This window comes from Mytilus californianus, unplaced genomic scaffold, assembly GCF_021869535.1.
Source record: "Mytilus californianus isolate M0D057914Y unplaced genomic scaffold, xbMytCali1.0.p SCAF_9, whole genome shotgun sequence".
Taxonomy (NCBI): domain Eukaryota; kingdom Metazoa; phylum Mollusca; class Bivalvia; order Mytilida; family Mytilidae; genus Mytilus; species Mytilus californianus.
The window spans coordinates 79,598,357-79,617,468 of record NW_026262745.1 but is presented as its reverse complement, the minus strand read 5'-3'; the positions used below and the strand labels follow the sequence as shown (position 1 = coordinate 79,617,468).

The 19,112-nt window shown below is 33.7% G+C and overlaps 1 protein-coding gene across 3 annotated transcripts in view; it reads left to right on the top strand.

The window, feature by feature from the left end:
• LOC127715725 (THO complex subunit 2-like) overlaps nucleotides 1-19,112 on the top strand; it is an 87,582-nt gene that overhangs the window by 24,519 nt on the left and 43,951 nt on the right. For all 3 annotated transcript variants that reach the window (XM_052221888.1, XM_052221889.1, XM_052221887.1), the window contains exons 15-25: nucleotides 51-144; nucleotides 3,424-3,504; nucleotides 9,754-9,850; nucleotides 11,219-11,336; nucleotides 12,307-12,486; nucleotides 13,132-13,296; nucleotides 14,585-14,647; nucleotides 15,286-15,380; nucleotides 16,686-16,812; nucleotides 17,073-17,214; nucleotides 18,901-19,058. In XM_052221888.1, coding sequence (XP_052077848.1) covers nucleotides 51-144; nucleotides 3,424-3,504; nucleotides 9,754-9,850; nucleotides 11,219-11,336; nucleotides 12,307-12,486; nucleotides 13,132-13,296; nucleotides 14,585-14,647; nucleotides 15,286-15,380; nucleotides 16,686-16,812; nucleotides 17,073-17,214; nucleotides 18,901-19,058 — 1,320 coding nt within the window. The remainder of the gene's footprint in view (nucleotides 1-50; nucleotides 145-3,423; nucleotides 3,505-9,753; nucleotides 9,851-11,218; nucleotides 11,337-12,306; nucleotides 12,487-13,131; nucleotides 13,297-14,584; nucleotides 14,648-15,285; nucleotides 15,381-16,685; nucleotides 16,813-17,072; nucleotides 17,215-18,900; nucleotides 19,059-19,112) is intronic.

Here is a 19,112-nt window from a genome sequence, read left to right as displayed (position 1 = left end):
GGAAGTATGCAAAAGATACATCAATTATAAATGTTGATATGTTTTTACAGGTATTATCACAGATCCAAAGATATGACAACTTTATTGGACCTGTTGTTGACTCACTGAAGTACCTCACATCACTATCATATGATGTGTTAGCTTGTATCCTTATAAAACAAATTGTTGGTTACATGGTTATTAAGTCTCCCAAACGAAGTTTGGGAAGACTTATTGTTTTTGCTCAGTTCTTATTATTATTATTATTCTTCTTCTTCTTCTTCTTCTTCTTCTTCTTCTTCTTCTTCTTCTTCTTCTTCTTCTTCTTCTTCTTCTTCTTCTGCCGCTTTTAAATTTGAACTTGTCCGCACCCGTTCTCCAAAACCGCTTGTCGGATTAACTTAGGGTTTCACAATATGTTAGACTAACATGTCTAGTGGTGCAATCAGGGTTTTGTTTTTGCAATGGGGTTTATAAAGGGGTACTTTGAGGGGCAAAAAGAAAAGAGGGTTTTACTATAGAACCCTATGGGATTTTATTTTTTAAAATTTTCAAATGATTATAAATTGAAAACCGTTCGTGATAGACACAAACTTTTTAATTGAAAATGTTCTAAATGATAAAGCCCATTAAATGAAATACAGGGTTAGTCCCCAGGGGTCACCCCCACCCCCTGCCATTTAAGAAAGTTCTAATACCTTGTAAGTGGTCAAGATCCCCACCCCTAAACCATATATATTCTGGTTTGTCATGCTAAGATGGTTTGAATGATATACAGGGTTAGTCCCCAGGGGTCATCCCCACCCCCTGTCATTTGAGAAAGTTCTAATATCTTGTAAATGGTCGAGATCCCCACCCATAAACCATATATATTCTGGTTTGTCATGATAAAGCACATCAAATGTAATACAGGGTTAGTCCCCAGGGGTCACCCCCACCCCCTGCCATTTAAGAAAGTTTTTATATCTTCTAAGTTGTCAAGATCCCCAAACCTAAACCATATATATTCTGGTTTGTCATGCTAAGATGGTTTGAATGATATACAGGGTTAGTCCCCAGGGGTCATCCCTATCCCCTGCCATTTGAGAAAGTTCTAATATCTTGTAAGTGGTCAAGATCCCCCACCCCTAAACCATATATATTCTGGTTTGTCATGATAAAGCACATCAAATGAAATACAGGGTTAGTCCCCAGGGGTTACCCCCACCCCCTGCCATTTGAAAAAGTTCTAATATCTTGAAAGTGGTCAAGATCCACCCCTAAACCATATATATTCTGGTTTGTTATGCTAAGATGGTTTGAATGATATACAGGGTAAGTCCCCAGGGGTCACCCCCACCCCCTGCCATTTAAGAAAGTTCTAATATCTTCTAAGTGGTCGAGATCCCCACCCCTAAACCATATATATTCTGGTTTGTCATGCTGAGATGGTTTGAATGATATACAGGGTAAGTCCCCAGGGGTCATCCTGACCCCATGCCATTTGAGAAAGTTCTAATATCTTGTAAATGGTCGAGATCCCCACCCCTAAACCATATATATTCTGGTTTGTCATGATAAAGCACATCAAATATTATACAGGGTCAGTCCCCAGCGGTCACCCCCACCCCTTGCCATTTGAGAAAGTTCTAATATCTTGTAAATGGTCAAGATCCCTACCCCTAAACCATATATATTCTGGTTTGTCATGCTGAGATGGTTTGAATGATATACAGGGTAAGTCCCCAGGGGTCATCCGACCCCCTGCCATTTGAGAAAGTTCTAATATCTTGTAAATGGTCGAGATCCACACCCCTAAACCATATATATTCTGGTTTGTCATGATAAAGCACATCAAATGTTATACAGGGTTAGTCCCCAGCGGTCACCCCCACCCCTTGCCATTTGAGAAAGTTCTAATATCTTGTAAATGGTCGAGATCCCCACCCCTAAACCATATATATTCTGGTTTGTCATGATAAAGCACATCAAATGAAATACAGGGTTAGTCTCCAGGGGTCACCCCCACCCCCTGCCATTTAAGAAAGTTCTAATATCTTCTAAGTGGTCAAGATCTCCACCCCTAAACCATATATATTCTGGTTTGTCATGCGAAGATGGTTTGAATGATAGACAGGGTTAGTCCCCAGGGGTCATCCCGACCCCCTGCCATTTGAGAAAGTTCTAATATCTTGTAAATGGTTGAGATCCCCACCCCTAAACCATATATATTCCTATTTGTCATGTCTCGAACATTTGAATGATGTATACGGTCAGTCCCCAGGGGTTCCCCCCACCCCCAATTTTGTAATATCTTGTAAATGGTTGAGATCGCCACCCCTAAACCATATATATTCCTGTTCGTCATGTAATGAACATTTGAAAGACGTATAGGGCCAGTCCCCAGGGGTTCCTCCCCACCCCCAATATTCTAGTATCTTGTAAATGGTTGAGATCCCCACCCCTAAACCATATATATTCTGGTTTGTCATGCCAAGATGATTTGAATGATATACAAGGTTAGTCCCCAGGCATCACTAATGCATATAACTTTACTGGACCAAACCAATTTTCACTGGACGTTGCCCAATGTCAGGTGACCCTGGGAATTACGAATTATGGGAGCTTCGTTTGGGAGACTTCGTAACAGCATCCTGTTACAATCATTTCTTGTTACCATTGCTATTGTAACATTAATGAATTCATTTTAAGTAATTTCTAAGAATCCATTTACAAAATGTACCTAACTCTCATCTTCATATTAACCCAAATAATTCAGTCTTTATGTTCCACTCATCTATGTGGCTACAGTAATGCCTGAATGCATAGACATGAAAAATCATCAATCAAGCATTCAGAATAATCTTTGGGATATACCCATTCTGATTTAAGCTGACTGCTGACTCAGCCTGATTGGTCACCTCTCCTACAGGGCACCAATCAAAATCCAGGATTCATGAAGAGTTTTTAGTGTGTTAGGAATTCAGGCCCTCACTAGAAGGAGAGATCGATAATGGTGAGGGATGGAATTATTCGGGTCCCCTTCATATTTTAACATCACTGGTAATCCTTTAAAACTGAAATACTTAGACAAATGCCTCAAATAAAACTCGTTTATTTATCTATTTATGTTCCCTGAAAAAATTCAATCAAGCACAAAGTCATCAACCCTTACTTTTCATGTTTCTGAAAAGCTCACAAATTTTAATTAATTTCCAATAAAGATTTGGGATACAGATCTGCTTATTAAACAGTAATTTCAAAATGATAGTGATTATTGATAGATTTCCGTATGACATTTTCATATTTTCAGGGTCATGATAATAGATAAGAGGTTTGCAAAATTATCATTAATGGCAAAATACAAGTCAGACTCAAGTTTGGATGTTTGTGGGTTCAAGGGTTAATTATAGATACAACTGATTTATATGTTGAAGGTAATTATTCTGCCTTAATTATAACCAGATTGTATCATTGAAGCTGTAGCAAACCCAGACAGGGATAGGATGAAGCACGATGACACAAACATATCGCTATGGTTACAAAGTAAGTGACATATAATAGAAAATGAAACATGACTCTGCAAATGTATCTCTATGGTTACAAAGAAAGTGACATACAATAGAAAATGAAACATGACTAAGTCATGGATTTCGTTACCATAAATTACTTAAAACTTTTACTAAATTCTTTCATAGATACAAAGATTTGATTAGTAAATTTGGCTGTACATGTAGAAAACTTATTAAAAACAGTATTTCACATCCTGAATTTTACAGTAATATTGTACTAAAAGCTTGGAAATCACTATGTGATCCGTGTAAACTCATCGAACCTTTAAACAAACTTATTAGTAAAGGTTATCTTGCCAATGTTGTAATTAGATCTTTGAATATAGTTTACATTGGCACTAATATCGATTTTGTCATCAGCAAATTAAAACATAACTAAATTTGTATTCTTTTCAAACGGGATGTATCAAGACACACCCACATTCATTTTTATACGGCGGCAAAATTTTTGCGGTCGTATATTGGTATGACGTTGTGGCGGCGTCGTCATCCGAAGACACATATGTTTTCGCACTCTAACTTAAGTTTAAGTGAATGGATCTCTATGAAATTTTACCATAAGGTTCAATACCACAAAAGGAAGGTTGGGATTGATTTTGGGGGTTATGGTACCAACAGTTAAGGAATTAGGGGCCAAAAAAAAACATTTTTGTAACTTCCAGACATAACTTGTGTGTTAGTGTATGGATCTCTCTGACATTGTACCACAAGGTTCCATATCACACAGGGAATGCTGGGATTGATTTTGGGGGTAATTGCTTCAAAATTTTAGGAATTAGGGGCCAAAAAAGGGGCAAACAACAAGCATTTTTCTAGTTTCATGACAATAACTTGTGTGTAAGTGTATGGATCTTTCTGAAATTGTACTACAAGGTTCCATATCACAAAGGGAAGGCTGGAATTGAGTTTGGGGGTAATTGCCCAAAACGTATAGGAATAAGGGGCCAAAAATAAGCATTTTTTTAGTTTCCAGACAATAACTTGTGTTCAAGTGTATGGATTTCTCTGAAATTGTACTGCAAGGTACCATACCACAAAGGGAAGGCTGGGATTGATTTTGGGGGTAATTGCTTCAAAATTTTAGGAATTAGGGGCAAAAAAAGGGACAAAAAACAAGCATTTTTCTAATTTCAGGACAATAACTTGTGTGTAAGTGTATGGATCTTTATGAAATTGTACTACAAGGTTCCATAGCACAAAGGGAAAGCTTGGTTTGAGTTTGGGGGTAATTGCCCTAAACGTTTAGGAATTTGGGGTAAAAAAACAAGCATTTTTCTAGTTTCCAGACAATAACCAGTGTTCTAGAATTCCCCTTTCCCGTCACCAGTGGCAAGTTGATTTAGGTCACGGGAAAGTGGAAATTCAAACCTTTGTTGTCCGTGGGCAAGTAAAATTAAATTACAGAAATTTCCTATTTATACAGATCAAACGATTGATGTAACCGTTTGTATTCTTTTATTTCAATCAAAATCTCAAAGAGAGATCGTTGTTGTTGGTGTAAATCATGCAGGGGTTCTAAAGTCTAGGGGAGAAAAAGGTGCGCATGTGTTTTGCGATCACCATCATAAATACGCTTGCCAGCTAAGCAAGGAAAATCCGTGATGTCAAGTATCTATCGGATCTAGATGCAAAAACCTAATAACCACAACGCAAACGGTAAAAGATTTAATATCAGGATCTCAAACTCATGATTTTTTGCGTGTAATGTTTGAAGATATTATCCCTTTTTTGTGCCAATACATTTGAATTACTGATGTAATGTCACATTTATATGAACTATCACTTATTTTGTATATCTAGATGAACATGACATTGAATTATCAACACAATCACAAGCTAGTTAGACAAACTAATTAATTTCAAAGGAAATAACAGAGTTCATAATTTCAAATCAAAATTACATGTATAAACATGCGATAAAAGGAATATTAAAATTATGAAAACATTTTTAAAATGGTATAAAATTCAGGGAAAGTTCGTTAAACTTTTGGGAAAGTGAATTTTTGATACCAACTATCCCTTCAAGGCATGGAAAGTTGCATATGTATAAAAATCCTAGAACACTGATAACTTGTGCTCAAGTGTATGGATCTCTCTGAAATTGTACTGCAGGTACCATACCACAAAGGGAAGACTGGGATTGAGTTTGGGGGTGATGAATCATAAGGGGGTTCAAAAAATTTGGGGGGGGGGGGATTTTTTTTCTTTAAAATTTTCCATTTTAAATTGGTTATTTCTGATTTATATATAAAAGCAAATAATAATGATATGGTTTGAAAAGGTAAATTAAAATTTTTTAAGTTCTTAGACCACATTCATTCTGTGTCAGAAACCTGTGCTGTGTCAAATATTTAATCACAACTCAAATTCAGTGCTGTATCAAGCTTGAATGTTGTGTCCATACTTGCCCCAACTGTTCAGGGTTCGACCTCTGCAGTCGTATTAAGCTGCGCCCAGCGGAGCATTTTATTATCTATTAAGAGGTTAACTCCTAACTATCCTACTGCCTGTCAATACATTTATTTTTGGCATTGCACAAGTTATGTCTTCTTTGACTGTCCATGACGTTAAAATACTAAATACCTGGGATGTGTTTTGTTTGATTTTAGTCTCTGATGCATGATTTTTTATTATTAATTGTTTTTGGCTTTTAACTAACTGTCAGTATCTGCGAGTACTCTCAAATCGTACTTTCTTGTTAATTTGACTTATTGATACTATTTGTAATACTTTTTGTCAAGCCTGCGACTTTTGTCGCAGAAAGCTCGACATAGGGATAGCGATCCGGCGGCGGCGGCGTTAGCTAACTTCTTAAAAGCTTTATATTTTAGAAGATGGATGCTTCATACTTTGTATATGGATGCCTCATGTTACGAAGTTTCAGTCAGTCACATGTCCAATGTCCTTGACCTCATTTTCATGGTTCAGTGACTACTTGAAAAAAAAGTTCAGATTTTTTGTAATGTTAAATTCTCTCTTATTATAAGTAATAGGATAACTATATTTGGTATGTGCGTACCTTGCAAGGTCCTCATGCCCGTCAGACAGTTTTCACTTGACCTCGACCTCATTTCATGGATCAGTGAACAAGGTTAAGTTTTCGTGGTCAAGTCCATATCTCAGATACTATAAGCAATAGGTCTAGTATATTCGGTGTATGGAAGGACTGTAAGGTGTACATGTCCAACTGGCAGGTGTCATCTGACCTTGACCTCATTTTCATGGTTCAGTGGTTATAGTTAAGTTTTTGTGTTTTGGTCTGTTTTTCTTATACTGTATGCAATAGGTCTACTATATTTGGTGTATGGAATGATTGTAAGGTGTACATGTCTAGCTGGCAGGTGTCATCTGACCTTGACCTCATTTTCATGGTTCAGTGGTCAAAGTTAAGTTTTTGAGTTTTGGTCTTTTTTTCTAATACTGCATGCAATAGGTCAGCTATATTTGGTGTATGGAATGATTGTAAGGTGTACATGTCTAGCTGGCAGGTGTCATCTTACCTTGACCTCATTTTCATGGTTCAGTGGTCAAAGTTAAGTTTTTGAGTTTTGGTCTTTTTTTCTAATACTATATGCAATAGTTCAACTATATTTGGTGTATGGAAATATTTTATGATCTATATGTCAGTCACGCAGGTTTTATTTGACCTTGACCTCATTTTCAAGGTTCATTGCTCAGTGTTAAGTTTTTGTGTTTTCGTCTGTTTTTCTTAAACTATAAGCAATAGGTCAACTATATTTGTTGTATGGAAGAATTGTTAGCTGTACATGCCTGCCTAGCATGGTTCATCTGACCTTGACCTCATTTTCATGGTTCATTGGTCAATGTTTAGTTTACTTGGTTAATGTTAAGTTTATGTGACAGTTGTAATAAAGCTTTATATTTAGGACTATCAACATAATATCAATGATTAGTAAAGAAGGCGAGACATTTCAGCGTGTGCACTCTTGTTTGTTATTTAATGTTTACTTGTTCAGGGTTATATCTGGTCTATATACCAACTTTGATAAGTGTTTGGTATTACTATAAATTTTCGCTTCTTCGAACTATGAACATCAAAATTATTTATTTTGTCAAAATATTTCCTTTCTCCTTTTAAACTGTATACCTAACAACAAAATTATTTTCATTTACCTGTGTACAATATTATTGTAAGTGGCAAATTTTTGTTTAAGGTTATTATTGATTTTCTGAAATTGTTTAACATTTCACAGCAGCATAATACCGTTACTTTAATTATTCATCCCTTATTTTATTGATTTTGTATTTACATTGTATCATAGATCAAATTTATTCGTTCAGTGTATGTTCACTTGTGTTAATATGTCTTTTGATTGAGTTAAGCCATTTCAATTGATATTTTATAGTGTGTCTTTCTATGTTGTGATGTTACACTATTGTTTCAGATAAAGGTGAAGGTTTGGTACCATTAAAACGTTTAAATCCGCTGCAATTGTTTGCACCTGTCCTAAGTCAGGAATCTGATGTTCAGTAGTTGTCGTTTGTTGATGTGGTTCATAAGTGTTTCTCTTTTCTGGATTTTTATACAACCGCAAAAAAAAATTTGTGGTCGTATATTGGTATGACGTTGGCGTCGTCGTCGTCGTCATCCGAAGACACATTGGTTTTCACACTCTAACATTAGTTTAAGTGAATGGATCTCTATGAAATTTTACCACAAGGTTCAATACCACAAAAGGAAGGTTGGGATTGATTTTGAGGGTTATGGTACCAACAGTTAAGGAATTAGGGGCCAAAAATAAGCTTGTTTGTAACTTCCAGACATAACTTGTGTGTTAGTGTATGGATCTCTTTGACATTGTACCACAAGGTTCCATATCACAAAAGGAATGCCGGGATTGATTTTGGGGGTAATTGGGACCAAAAAGGGGCAAAAAACAAGCATTTTTCTAGTTTCAGGACAATAACTTGTGTGTAAGTGTTTGGATCTTTCTGAAATTGTACTACAAGGTTCCATATCACAAAGGGAAAGCTGGAATTGAGTTTGGGGGTAATTGCCCAAAATGTTTAGGAATAAGGGGCCAAAAGGGGGCCAAAAATAAGCATTTTTCTAGTTTCCAGACAATAACTTGTGTGTAAGTGTATGTATCTTTATGAAATTGTACTACAAGGTTCCATATTACAAAGGGAAAGCTGGGTTAGAGTTTGGGGGTAATTGCCCTAAACGTTTAGGAATTTGGGGCCAAAAAGGGGCAAAAAAACAAGCATTTTTCTAGTTTCCAGACAATGACTTGTGTTCAAGTGTACGGATCTCTCTGAAATTGTACTGCAAGGCACCATACATTGTAACACAAAGGGAAGGCTGGGATTGAGTTTGGGGGTGATGAATCATAAGGGGGTTCAAAAAATTTGAGGGGGGATTTTTTTTTTTTTCCTTTTTATCTTTAAAATTTTCCATTTCAAATTGGTTATTTCTGATTTATATATAAAAGCAAATAATAATGATATGGTTTGAATAGGTAAATTAAAAAAATTTTAAGTTCTTAGACCACATTCATTCTGTGTCAGAAACCTATGCTGTGTCAAATATTTAATCACAATCCAAATTCAGTGCTGTATCAAGCTTGAATGTTGTGTCCATACTTGCCCCAACAGTTCAGGGTTCAACCTCTGCGGTCGTATCAAGCAGCGCCTAGCGGAGCATTTTATTATATAAATTAGACTGTTGGTTTTCCGGTTTGAATGGTTTTACACTAGTAATTTTTGGGGCCCTTTATAGCTTACTGTGCGGTGTGAGCCAAGGCTCCGTGTTGAAGACCGTACTTTGACCTGTAATGGTTTACTTTTATAAATTGTGACTTGGATGGAGAGTTGTCTCATTGGCACTCATACCACATCTTTTTATATCTATCTACAAATGTATCTCTATGGTTACAAAGTAAGTGACATACAATAGAAAATGAAACATGACTCTACAAATGTATCTCTATGGTTACAAAGTAAGTGTCATACAATCCAAATGAATTAAAAGAAGTGTGATTAGACAAACAGATCAATTGTTACAAAGAAATTTACATTTGATCCTGAAAGGGATAGCATAAAAAATCACATGAGATTAAATGAATCTCTAATATTTGCATCATTGTTAGCTATTTTTTGCAGACAAAAACATTTTTCATACATTGATACGTAATCGTGGGGAATGAAATTTGCCCTCTTAGTTCATATTTTGATTGAATTATTTTGTATTTTTTCTGCACAGGTCTTGCCAACTTTGCTGGTTCTATATGTAGGAAGTACACAGTAGAATTAGCTGGACTTATGCAGTATGTAGCAAATCAACTAAAAGCTGGTAAAAGGTAAGTCGCAAGGTGTTATATAAAAGATAAGAAGATGTGGTATGATTGCAAATAAGATAACTTTTCACCAGAGTCTAAATGATGTGATGATAAACACAAAAAAGTTTGTTTTGTTTTGTGGTACTTTTTTAGCTTTCTTGGCTCATGAAAAAAATCTTTGCTTATGAGTTTAGGAATTCAAACATTGAGTTGAGCAATTGAATAAATGAAAATTCTTACTGTAGCAGAAGAAATTAGGGCTCTTTCATTAAAACATATATGGTAACTAGGGAAGGCACTTTGAAAAAGGGATAACCCCCTTTAGAGGCAATATTAGAATAGAACACTTACACTATACAAGAAAGAATTTGACACCCACCTCTTGTTAAGGTTTTGAAGTGCCTTCCTTAGGTCTCATATGTTTTTTATGTTTTGGGGTTTAAATAAACTATGAAATTTAAAGATACTTATTATCTACAAATAATATAACTTCAGAATACTGCATTTATAGTATGCTTTATGCAAAGGAGTAGGCCCGGTAAGATCCCTTTTTGGCCCCAAAATATATCATTTTAAAAATTTATTTAAAATGAAAACTTATAGCTATTTAATGGAAAGTAATGTACTTTTGTAACATAAATATGGGCTGTTTTTGACAATACAATACACATGCATCAGGTACTAGCATCATTAATTCATACAAAAATACTAAAATCTTCACAATTTTAGAATTTGTGCTAATTTTAAGACGGTTTTTGTGTAAAATGGTAGTTTGACACACTTGTGTTCAGTCTTAATATTTAAATATAAGTTGTATTTGATGATAATACATAACATATATAAAGATTGAGACTGAACACAAATGCGGCCACTTCCATTAGACAAAAACCATCTGAAAAGTGACGTTTTGTTGCATATTTGATAGATTTTTCATATCTAACCTTGTATTTGAATGTCTTTAAAGACCAAATCAGTTGAAATATTTTACAAAACCTAATTGAATGACTGAAGTAGAACCTTAAGTGTTTATAAACTTTCAAAAATCTTTCATCAGATGTACTTCAAATTTAAGGCCAAAGTTAGCCCTTACCGGATCTTCTCCTTTAGTAACAGCATATGCCATTGTTTATTTTCGTTATAAATATACTGAATGGAATAGTCCATTTGATGCACATTCATGCTTGTTTCTTGTTAATTATTTTTGTTTTAATATCTATTTGTTCACATATCTACATGTATATCATTGATAACAAATGGACTTGCAAGACACATCAGACTATGTCTCATAGAAAGATGATATCAAAACATTGCCCCATAATCATATGTTTAATAGTATTTATGTATTTTTCAAATCCTTGGTTTGATCTTCATGTTTGATATATTTACTAGTTTTGACCTACTGATATTGAGGGAAATTGTACAAAAGATGGCAGGTGTGGAGATGTCTGAGGAAATAACTAATGATCAACTAGAGGCAATGTCAGGAGGAGAATTGTTAAGACAAGAGGTGTGTATCAATAAGTGAATTTATAGGCACTCTAGTACAGAAAAGTTGAAATGGTGTATATAACTAAAACAAACTGTTTAAAAGTCCACATTAAATTTTGTCCATAATATGCATGCCCTTTTGCCTCCAGATCTTATTATTTAGGCAATGTTTACTCTCCAGATCTTATTATTTAGGCAATGTTTACTCTCCAGATCTTATTATTTAGGCAATGTTTACTCTCCAGATCTTATTATTTAGGCAATGTTTACTCTCCAGATCTTATTATTTTGGCAATTTTTACTGTTTGGAAAAATTGCATTTGGAAAATCAGGAAATGGAATTTTAAAACTGAAAGTAAAAATTTGAAGAAAAAATTCAGTGACATATTTATTTAGAAAGAATTACCAAATAGAAAATCTGAGTATTGTGTTTTAGTTGAAACAAATTAAGATTCCATACATTTGGCAATTGGAATTCTTTTCTCAGAAATTCATCACATGTTATAGATATTAGATTCATATCACAGATGACAACGACTAAGACCAATACCATATTGAAGTTTTGCACCTGCTATTATAGATTTACTTGAGATTTTTTTTTTCATTTTTCCACATTTGGGTACTTTGTCTGTTTTTTAGCAAAATTTTCAAAAGTCTTTTGAACCTTCACTTTGTTCACAGAAAGCTTACATGTTCATTATAGACCATTTTCCATTATTTAAGAAACATTCTGTTCAACTCTGCCATTTGAGTCTTTGGTCCATTTTATTCTTTTACAGTGGTCAGAGATGTGACTTTTATATGATGAAAGTTAATCCAGAAATGTGTTTTGGATACACCAAATTTTTGAAGTGTTGGTGTTTTTATTTTCTAGCACTGGGTCGAAACCACTTCTGATGGACAAGTAGTTAGCTGATTAGTGGAGAATTTTAAAGGAATGATTTGAGTACAAAACATAACATTTATTTGTATTTTATTATATTTTCTAGGGAGGTTACTTTACTCAAGTTAGAAATACAAAGAAATCTTCTACTCGGTTAAAGGATACTTTACTGGAGCATGATCTGGCCTTGTCACTTTGTCTGTTGATGGCACAACAACGTGATGGTGTTATATTCCATGAGAGTGCTGCTGGTCATCTTAAACTTGTGGGAAAACTCTATGATCAGGTCAGCATTTATGTCTCTTATATCTGGCTCAGCTTGATGTAATATACATCAGTATACATCATTTCTTAGAATTCATATTGCCCAAAGGTTTGGAAGTTTGCAAAACTTTACTTGTCCTTTAAACACTGTAGTTGGTCAACTTGACATACATGCATGATTAATTTTTACAGTTTAGTCAAAATTTATTAACTACAAGTCTTAGTGTCATTGGACATGTCTTGCCAATTGAAAAGTCATGTAAAACTTGGGTTACAATAACCTACATTTTGTATTTACATATTTGAGTTTCCCTAGATTTCTTTTTGCTAAGTCATGACATGATAATTGTAACAAATTGTTTAATAAACAGTATAACAATTGAGCTCTCAGGTATTTTAACTCTCCATCAACTTTTGTGGATGTTTTGAAGGCAGATTTATCTACAGTGTTGTGGTTTGGAATGTGTATAGTTATTTCTTCTCTCACATGACTTTGTTTGAGATATGAACATGATTTGAATCTTGCTGCCTAAATGTATCTAGCAGTGTTTTTGAAAATATTTTTATTTGACGCTGTCAAGGAAGCATCAACCCCTATTCCAACTGATAAAATGATTTGATGCTGTATTGTTGATAGAAACAATAAAAAATGATTTGTTTGTTGCAGTGTCAGGACACATTGGTACAGTTCGGTAGCTTCCTGTCCATGCAGCTGAGCACAGAAGAATTTGTTAAACGCCTTCCAAGTGTAGATACACTGATCATGAGTTACAATGTGCCAGCTGATGCAGCATTCTTTCTTTGTAGAACACAGTATGCTTATGCAATAAATGTAAGGACACATGTATAAGTTTGTATACATTTTAAGTTCAGGCACTAATAAAACAATAATTATACCAAAAAAGTGGGGGTATACTGTTTTACCTCGGTCTGTCCGTCCGTCCATCCGTCAGTCCATCCATCGGTCAGTGCGTCCATCCGTCCCATGAATATTTTTCATCACATCTTTCTCAGGAACTACATCATAAGGATTTCTGAAATTTGGTTTCAGGGTTTATATAAGTCAGCTATACCGTGTGATGCATTTTCAGATTCATCACTCAACAACTTCCTGTTTACTGAACACTTGCATATTTTCCATTTTAAGTTGCTTATTTCTGATTTATATTTAAAAGCAAATAATAATGATATGGTAGGAGATACACACCAAACAGGATGTGTAAATTATTATATAATAAGTATTGTGCAATAGCAAGAAATTTTCAATTGCACAGTATTGCACAATAGCAAGAAATCTTCAAAAATTAAGTTTTACTCTTGTCCGTTTGTACGTACGTACGTCCCAAAATTGGTTTCTGTTCTTTAACTTGAGTTTGCCTCAACCAAATGTTATGAAACTTATAACAATGCTTATTACCACAAAATACAGGTCAAGTTTGAATTTTGGTAGGGTCACTCAAAATGTTCTAGAGTTATGCCCCCTTTATCAATGGAAAAATTACAAAATTTTCAGTTTCCTTTCTCTAACTTAAGTTTGCCTCAACCAATTGTTATGAAACTTATACACAATGCTTATTACCACAAAATACAGATCAAGTTTGAATTTTGATGGCGTCACTTTAATCATTATCGAGTTATGCCCCTTTATAAATCGAAAAATTGCAAAATTTTTAGTTTCCGTTCTGTAACTGAAGTTTGCCCCAACCAAACATTATGGAACCTTTACACAATACTTATTACTACAAAACTCAGATCAAGTACAAATTTGGGTAGCGTCACTTTTAATTGTTCTTGAGTTATGCCCCTTTATAATGTTGTATGCAAGTGGGGGCATCATCTGTGTCCATGGGGACACCATGGACACACTCTCCATTTATTTTTTATTACCTTGCAAGTATAACATGCAAAACAAAAAAGATACTTTTATAGTTCAGCAAATATGTGAGAACCCCAAAATGACAAAATGGGATTTAATTTTAGAATAATTGTAAAAGAATATTACACAAGATGATTTTTTTTTATTTATAGCAGTTTGATTTAGATAACAAAATTCCCATTAAATTTGTGAATATTGAACAAAGAGATCATGGTAAACACATTAACTTTGCATATATTTTCAGTTGAAGTATGATGAACTGAGGAAGATTGACAAAGCTAACAAACAGACCTCCAGTCAGCAAAAGGTATTATATATATATGTGCATTAAACAGATGTTTCAAGGTTATATATGCTTTGTTATTTAAAAAACAGACATTTTGTAATTGCAGTTGTGACTTTTGTGTCTTGATGTGAAACTTTAAATACAAGTATTATGAAAATGATTTAGCCACTTATATTAAAGAGGAATGTAGAGCACTAAGGGGTAAACCATTAATAGTTGATTTTCCATTGGTTAGGCTTTTACAATACCCTATATGAAATTAAGTTTTATTCTAGCTTCGATAGGTATTTTTTTACAATAGTATGTGATAGTATGTTTTTAGTCTGTTTCTTCCATATCAGTTTATAAGTTGTGGGCCATGGTGTCTTGTAGACATTTGATAGACTTAATTGTTGGGATTTTCTGGAATATTATGAAAACAGCAGAACTAAATGCTTAGTGGAATAATCAGACTGTCTCTTGTGTCTCTCTGTGTCTTGTCATGGTTGTAGTGGGTATATATTATAGTTTTGTTTAAATTCAAGAAATGTATTAAATCTAAATGAATCATGATATTTTGTTTTTAAACTTGAATAGGCATATTATGTAACCCTTATCAGGCACTCTGCTTAAAATGTTGCCTAAATTAAACATTACAAAAGAAACTTTGTTGATTACAGACACAGCGGTATATAGAAGCATCAGAAGGTGTTATGGAACCAGTGATCAACTCAATACGTCCTGTATATAATGCTAAAGTATGGGATGATCTCAGGTTAGTTTTAGTAAAACACATGGAACCTGTGATAAACTCAATACGTCCTGTATATAATGCTAAAGTATGGGATGATCTCAGGTTAGTTTTAGTAAAACACATAGAACCTGTGATAAACTCAATACGTCCTGTATATAATGCTAAAGTATGGGATGATCTCAGGTTAGTTTTAGTAAAACACATGGAACCTGTGATAAACTCAATACGTCTTGTATATAATGCTAAAGTATGGGATGATCTCAGGTTAGTTTTAGTAAAACACATAGAACCTGTGATAAACTCAATACGTCCTGTCCTGTCTATAATGCTAAAGTATGGGATGATCTCAGGTTAGTTTTAGTAAAACGCATAGAACCTGTGATAAAGTATGGGATGATCTCAGGTTAGTTTTAGTAACACACATGGAACCTGTGATAAACTCAATACGTCCTGTATATAATGCTAAAGTATGGGATGATCTCAGGTTAGTTTTAGTAAAACACATGGAACCTGTGATAAACTCAATACGTCCTGTATATAATGCTAAAGTATGGGATGATCTCAGGTTAGTTTTAGTAAAACACATAGAACCTGTGATAAACTCAATATGTCCTGTATATAATGCTAAAGTATTGGATGATCTCAGGTTAGTTTTAGTAACACACATAGAACCTGTGATAAACTCAATACGTCCTGTCTATAATGCTAAAGTATGGGATGATCTCAGGTTAGTTTATGTCACATATTTGTTAGGATGTTATACACCAATAAAAGGATACTTGGGGTATGTGTCAATGAACCAGCAAACCAAAACTAAACCGAGCTATTACTGAGCCTGAGATATTTAAGTCGCAGAAGTGAGACTTGAGAGATCTTACATTTAGCATTGACCATGTCAACATTTAGGTTCAGTCGTGGTTAAAGTTTTTTAAGACATCAATAACTTTATGGATTGTTATAAAACTTGCACAGAAGCTCATCTTCAAATTCAAGAAATAGCATCTGCAAAAAATTTTTTTTTTTGTGGGTTTATCAATAAATCAACACACTGTTACACTGAAAAAAGCAATCGCATGCGGGACACAGGGCTCAGTGAATTCTTTAATGATAATAGTTTCTATGCTGTATTAAAGTCCACTGAAAAAATTCAATGACATTTTATAGACTATTTCTTCCATAGGACAGACTTTTCATTTTGCTTTCTTGTATGTTTGATACTTTTGTATGACTTATTTAATTGTCCTTCCCTTCACTGTACTAGCTGGTGATCAATACCAAAAATGATTAACCATCTGATAAACATTGTTTCTATCTTTTTTTTCACAGCCCTTACTTCTTTGTGACATTCTGGTCTTTATCAGTGTATGACTTAGCTGTACCTACCAGTGTGTATGAGAAACAGAAGAACAGCCTGGACTCACAAATCAACACTATTGAAGATAACAAAGATCTGGTTAGTCATTTTATATCATCGCATTGAGGAATGATGGGGGATATCAACTTACCTGACATGTTGTTTTATAATAAATCATATATGAATTTAACAATAATTAATCCTAAATTATGATATGATCTGAGCTTGAATTTAGCTGTTTATGTGAGGAAGTTTTATGTATTCATGAATGGTACAAAATTCACAAAAAGTAGTTGACATTGTCTTTCTTTCAATGTATTGAATCGATATACTTACCTTTTAAATATGTTAATTTTCAGCCACAAAGTAAAAAGAAAAAAGAAAAGGAAAGGTGTACAACTTTATTGGAGAAATTAAAAGATGAAGAAAAGAAACAGTCTGAGCATGTTCAGAGAGTTCATTCCAGATTAAAGGCTCAGAAAGAACAATGGTTTATATCACGTATGTATTTAAGCTCACATTACGGTTCATTTAATGTAAAAATAAGATGTATATTTTTTAAAAAGCTCAGAAAGAATTATGATCTATAGATGCCTTTTAATTTAAAATCTCTTTATGTCTGGCATATTTCAAATTTTTTTCGTGACCCCTTTTGTTCATTATGTACATGTAGACAAATTCAGCATTTAGTTTTTATTATATGCCCATTTACAGGAAGTATTATTGTATACTGTTGTCGGTCTGTCCGTCGTCAACACTTCAAACAATAACTCAAAAAACACTTTCACCAATTTTCATGAAACTGGTGAATTGTTTATATATATTGACATAAGTTGCCTTTCAATTTTTAAAAATTTCTGATTGTACATTTAGGATTATTGGGACTTTATTCATAAAAAGGGGGGATTTTCCAGTATTTGGACAATAACTAAAAAAGACCTTTCAGCAGTTTTCTTGAAACTCAGTGATTTGTTTATATCTGTTGAAATAAGCTCCCATTTTTCACACTTTACACGGTTATAGAATAACATTCTTTTCAAAAATCAAAGCCTCAAACTTAGTTCAACTTGAGGTAGCCTTAATAGTGCCAAATTATTCATGTTTTGTGTCAGTGGGTACTGCTATGTGTGCATGTCTTTTTTTTTTTGGTGGGGGGTCAATTTGAGCAGTGTTCACAGTATTTCTAGTTGATCATATAAATTCATTTAAAGCATAAACAGGAGCTAAAAGGGTGATGGGTGTATCATGCTCTCATGGCGCAGCTTTTTTTTTATTGATATTGTAACCCATTAAATAAGGAACCTGTCAATTATATATTTGGTATGAATCAACTTTTTGTTTAATCAAATTTAAGATTTATTGGTAATAGATTTAAATGATATTTATAACAGCTTTTAAGTTTTATATATGCTACGATTTGTTGCCCATATTCAATATATTTCTTTGATGTTTTCAATGATTCTGAATATAAGTAACAAATGAAAGCAGTAGTTTTAAAAAACTATTCAAATGTGTGAAGATTTAGGTAGAAAGTTTTATTAAAAGAAATATTTAAATATATTGTTCAAATTGATCTAGCATTTGGTAAGTTAAATTAAGATTTCATCATGAAGTATTTTGGAAAAAGTTTGCAGTGTCTTATAAAAACAGCACTGTTTTGTAATACTGGTTTGAAAGGGCACCACATCATGTTCTTTAAATAAAGTTCTTGTGAAATATGTACTTGCAGTGACCGTCAGTTACAATCTATGTAAAAATTGTTTGTTTTAAAGGAAGGGAAATTATATTTTTAAAGATCTACATGCAGGGACCTTCAGTTATAATTTATTGTTAGCTGTTTAAGTCATTAATTAACATGAAATATTTGCTGATTGACATTAAGCAGAAATGAACAAATTATGTACTTTACAGTCTATTATAAATAATCCTATGTTATACCTTTGTGCTTGTTATCATATTAGATAGAAGTGTTTCACAATCAGAGAATCATTATACTATGACAATATGCATCTTATTAATCATTTTGATATAAAGCAAGATATATTCATAACTGTTTTATAAAAACTTTTAATTCCTTTTTTACATCATTCTATCCTGAAGATAAGGAATAGTTGGAAAAGTTATAATGAAGACAAGTGTTCAGTTTTTAGTCACAAATACGGAAGTTGGTTATCATTTCTGTTGAAGGTTCCACAAAGAATGAGACGATTACTCAGTTTCTACAGCTATGTATTTTTCCACGCTGTTGTTTTACTGCCAGTGATGCAGTATACTGCGCCAAGTTCATACATATATTACATGATTTAAAGACTCCAAACTTTTCTACACTCATCTGTTATGATAGGGTAAGATTTTACAGCAATTGTAAAACAGTAAGCTTTGTTTTAATTCATATATGA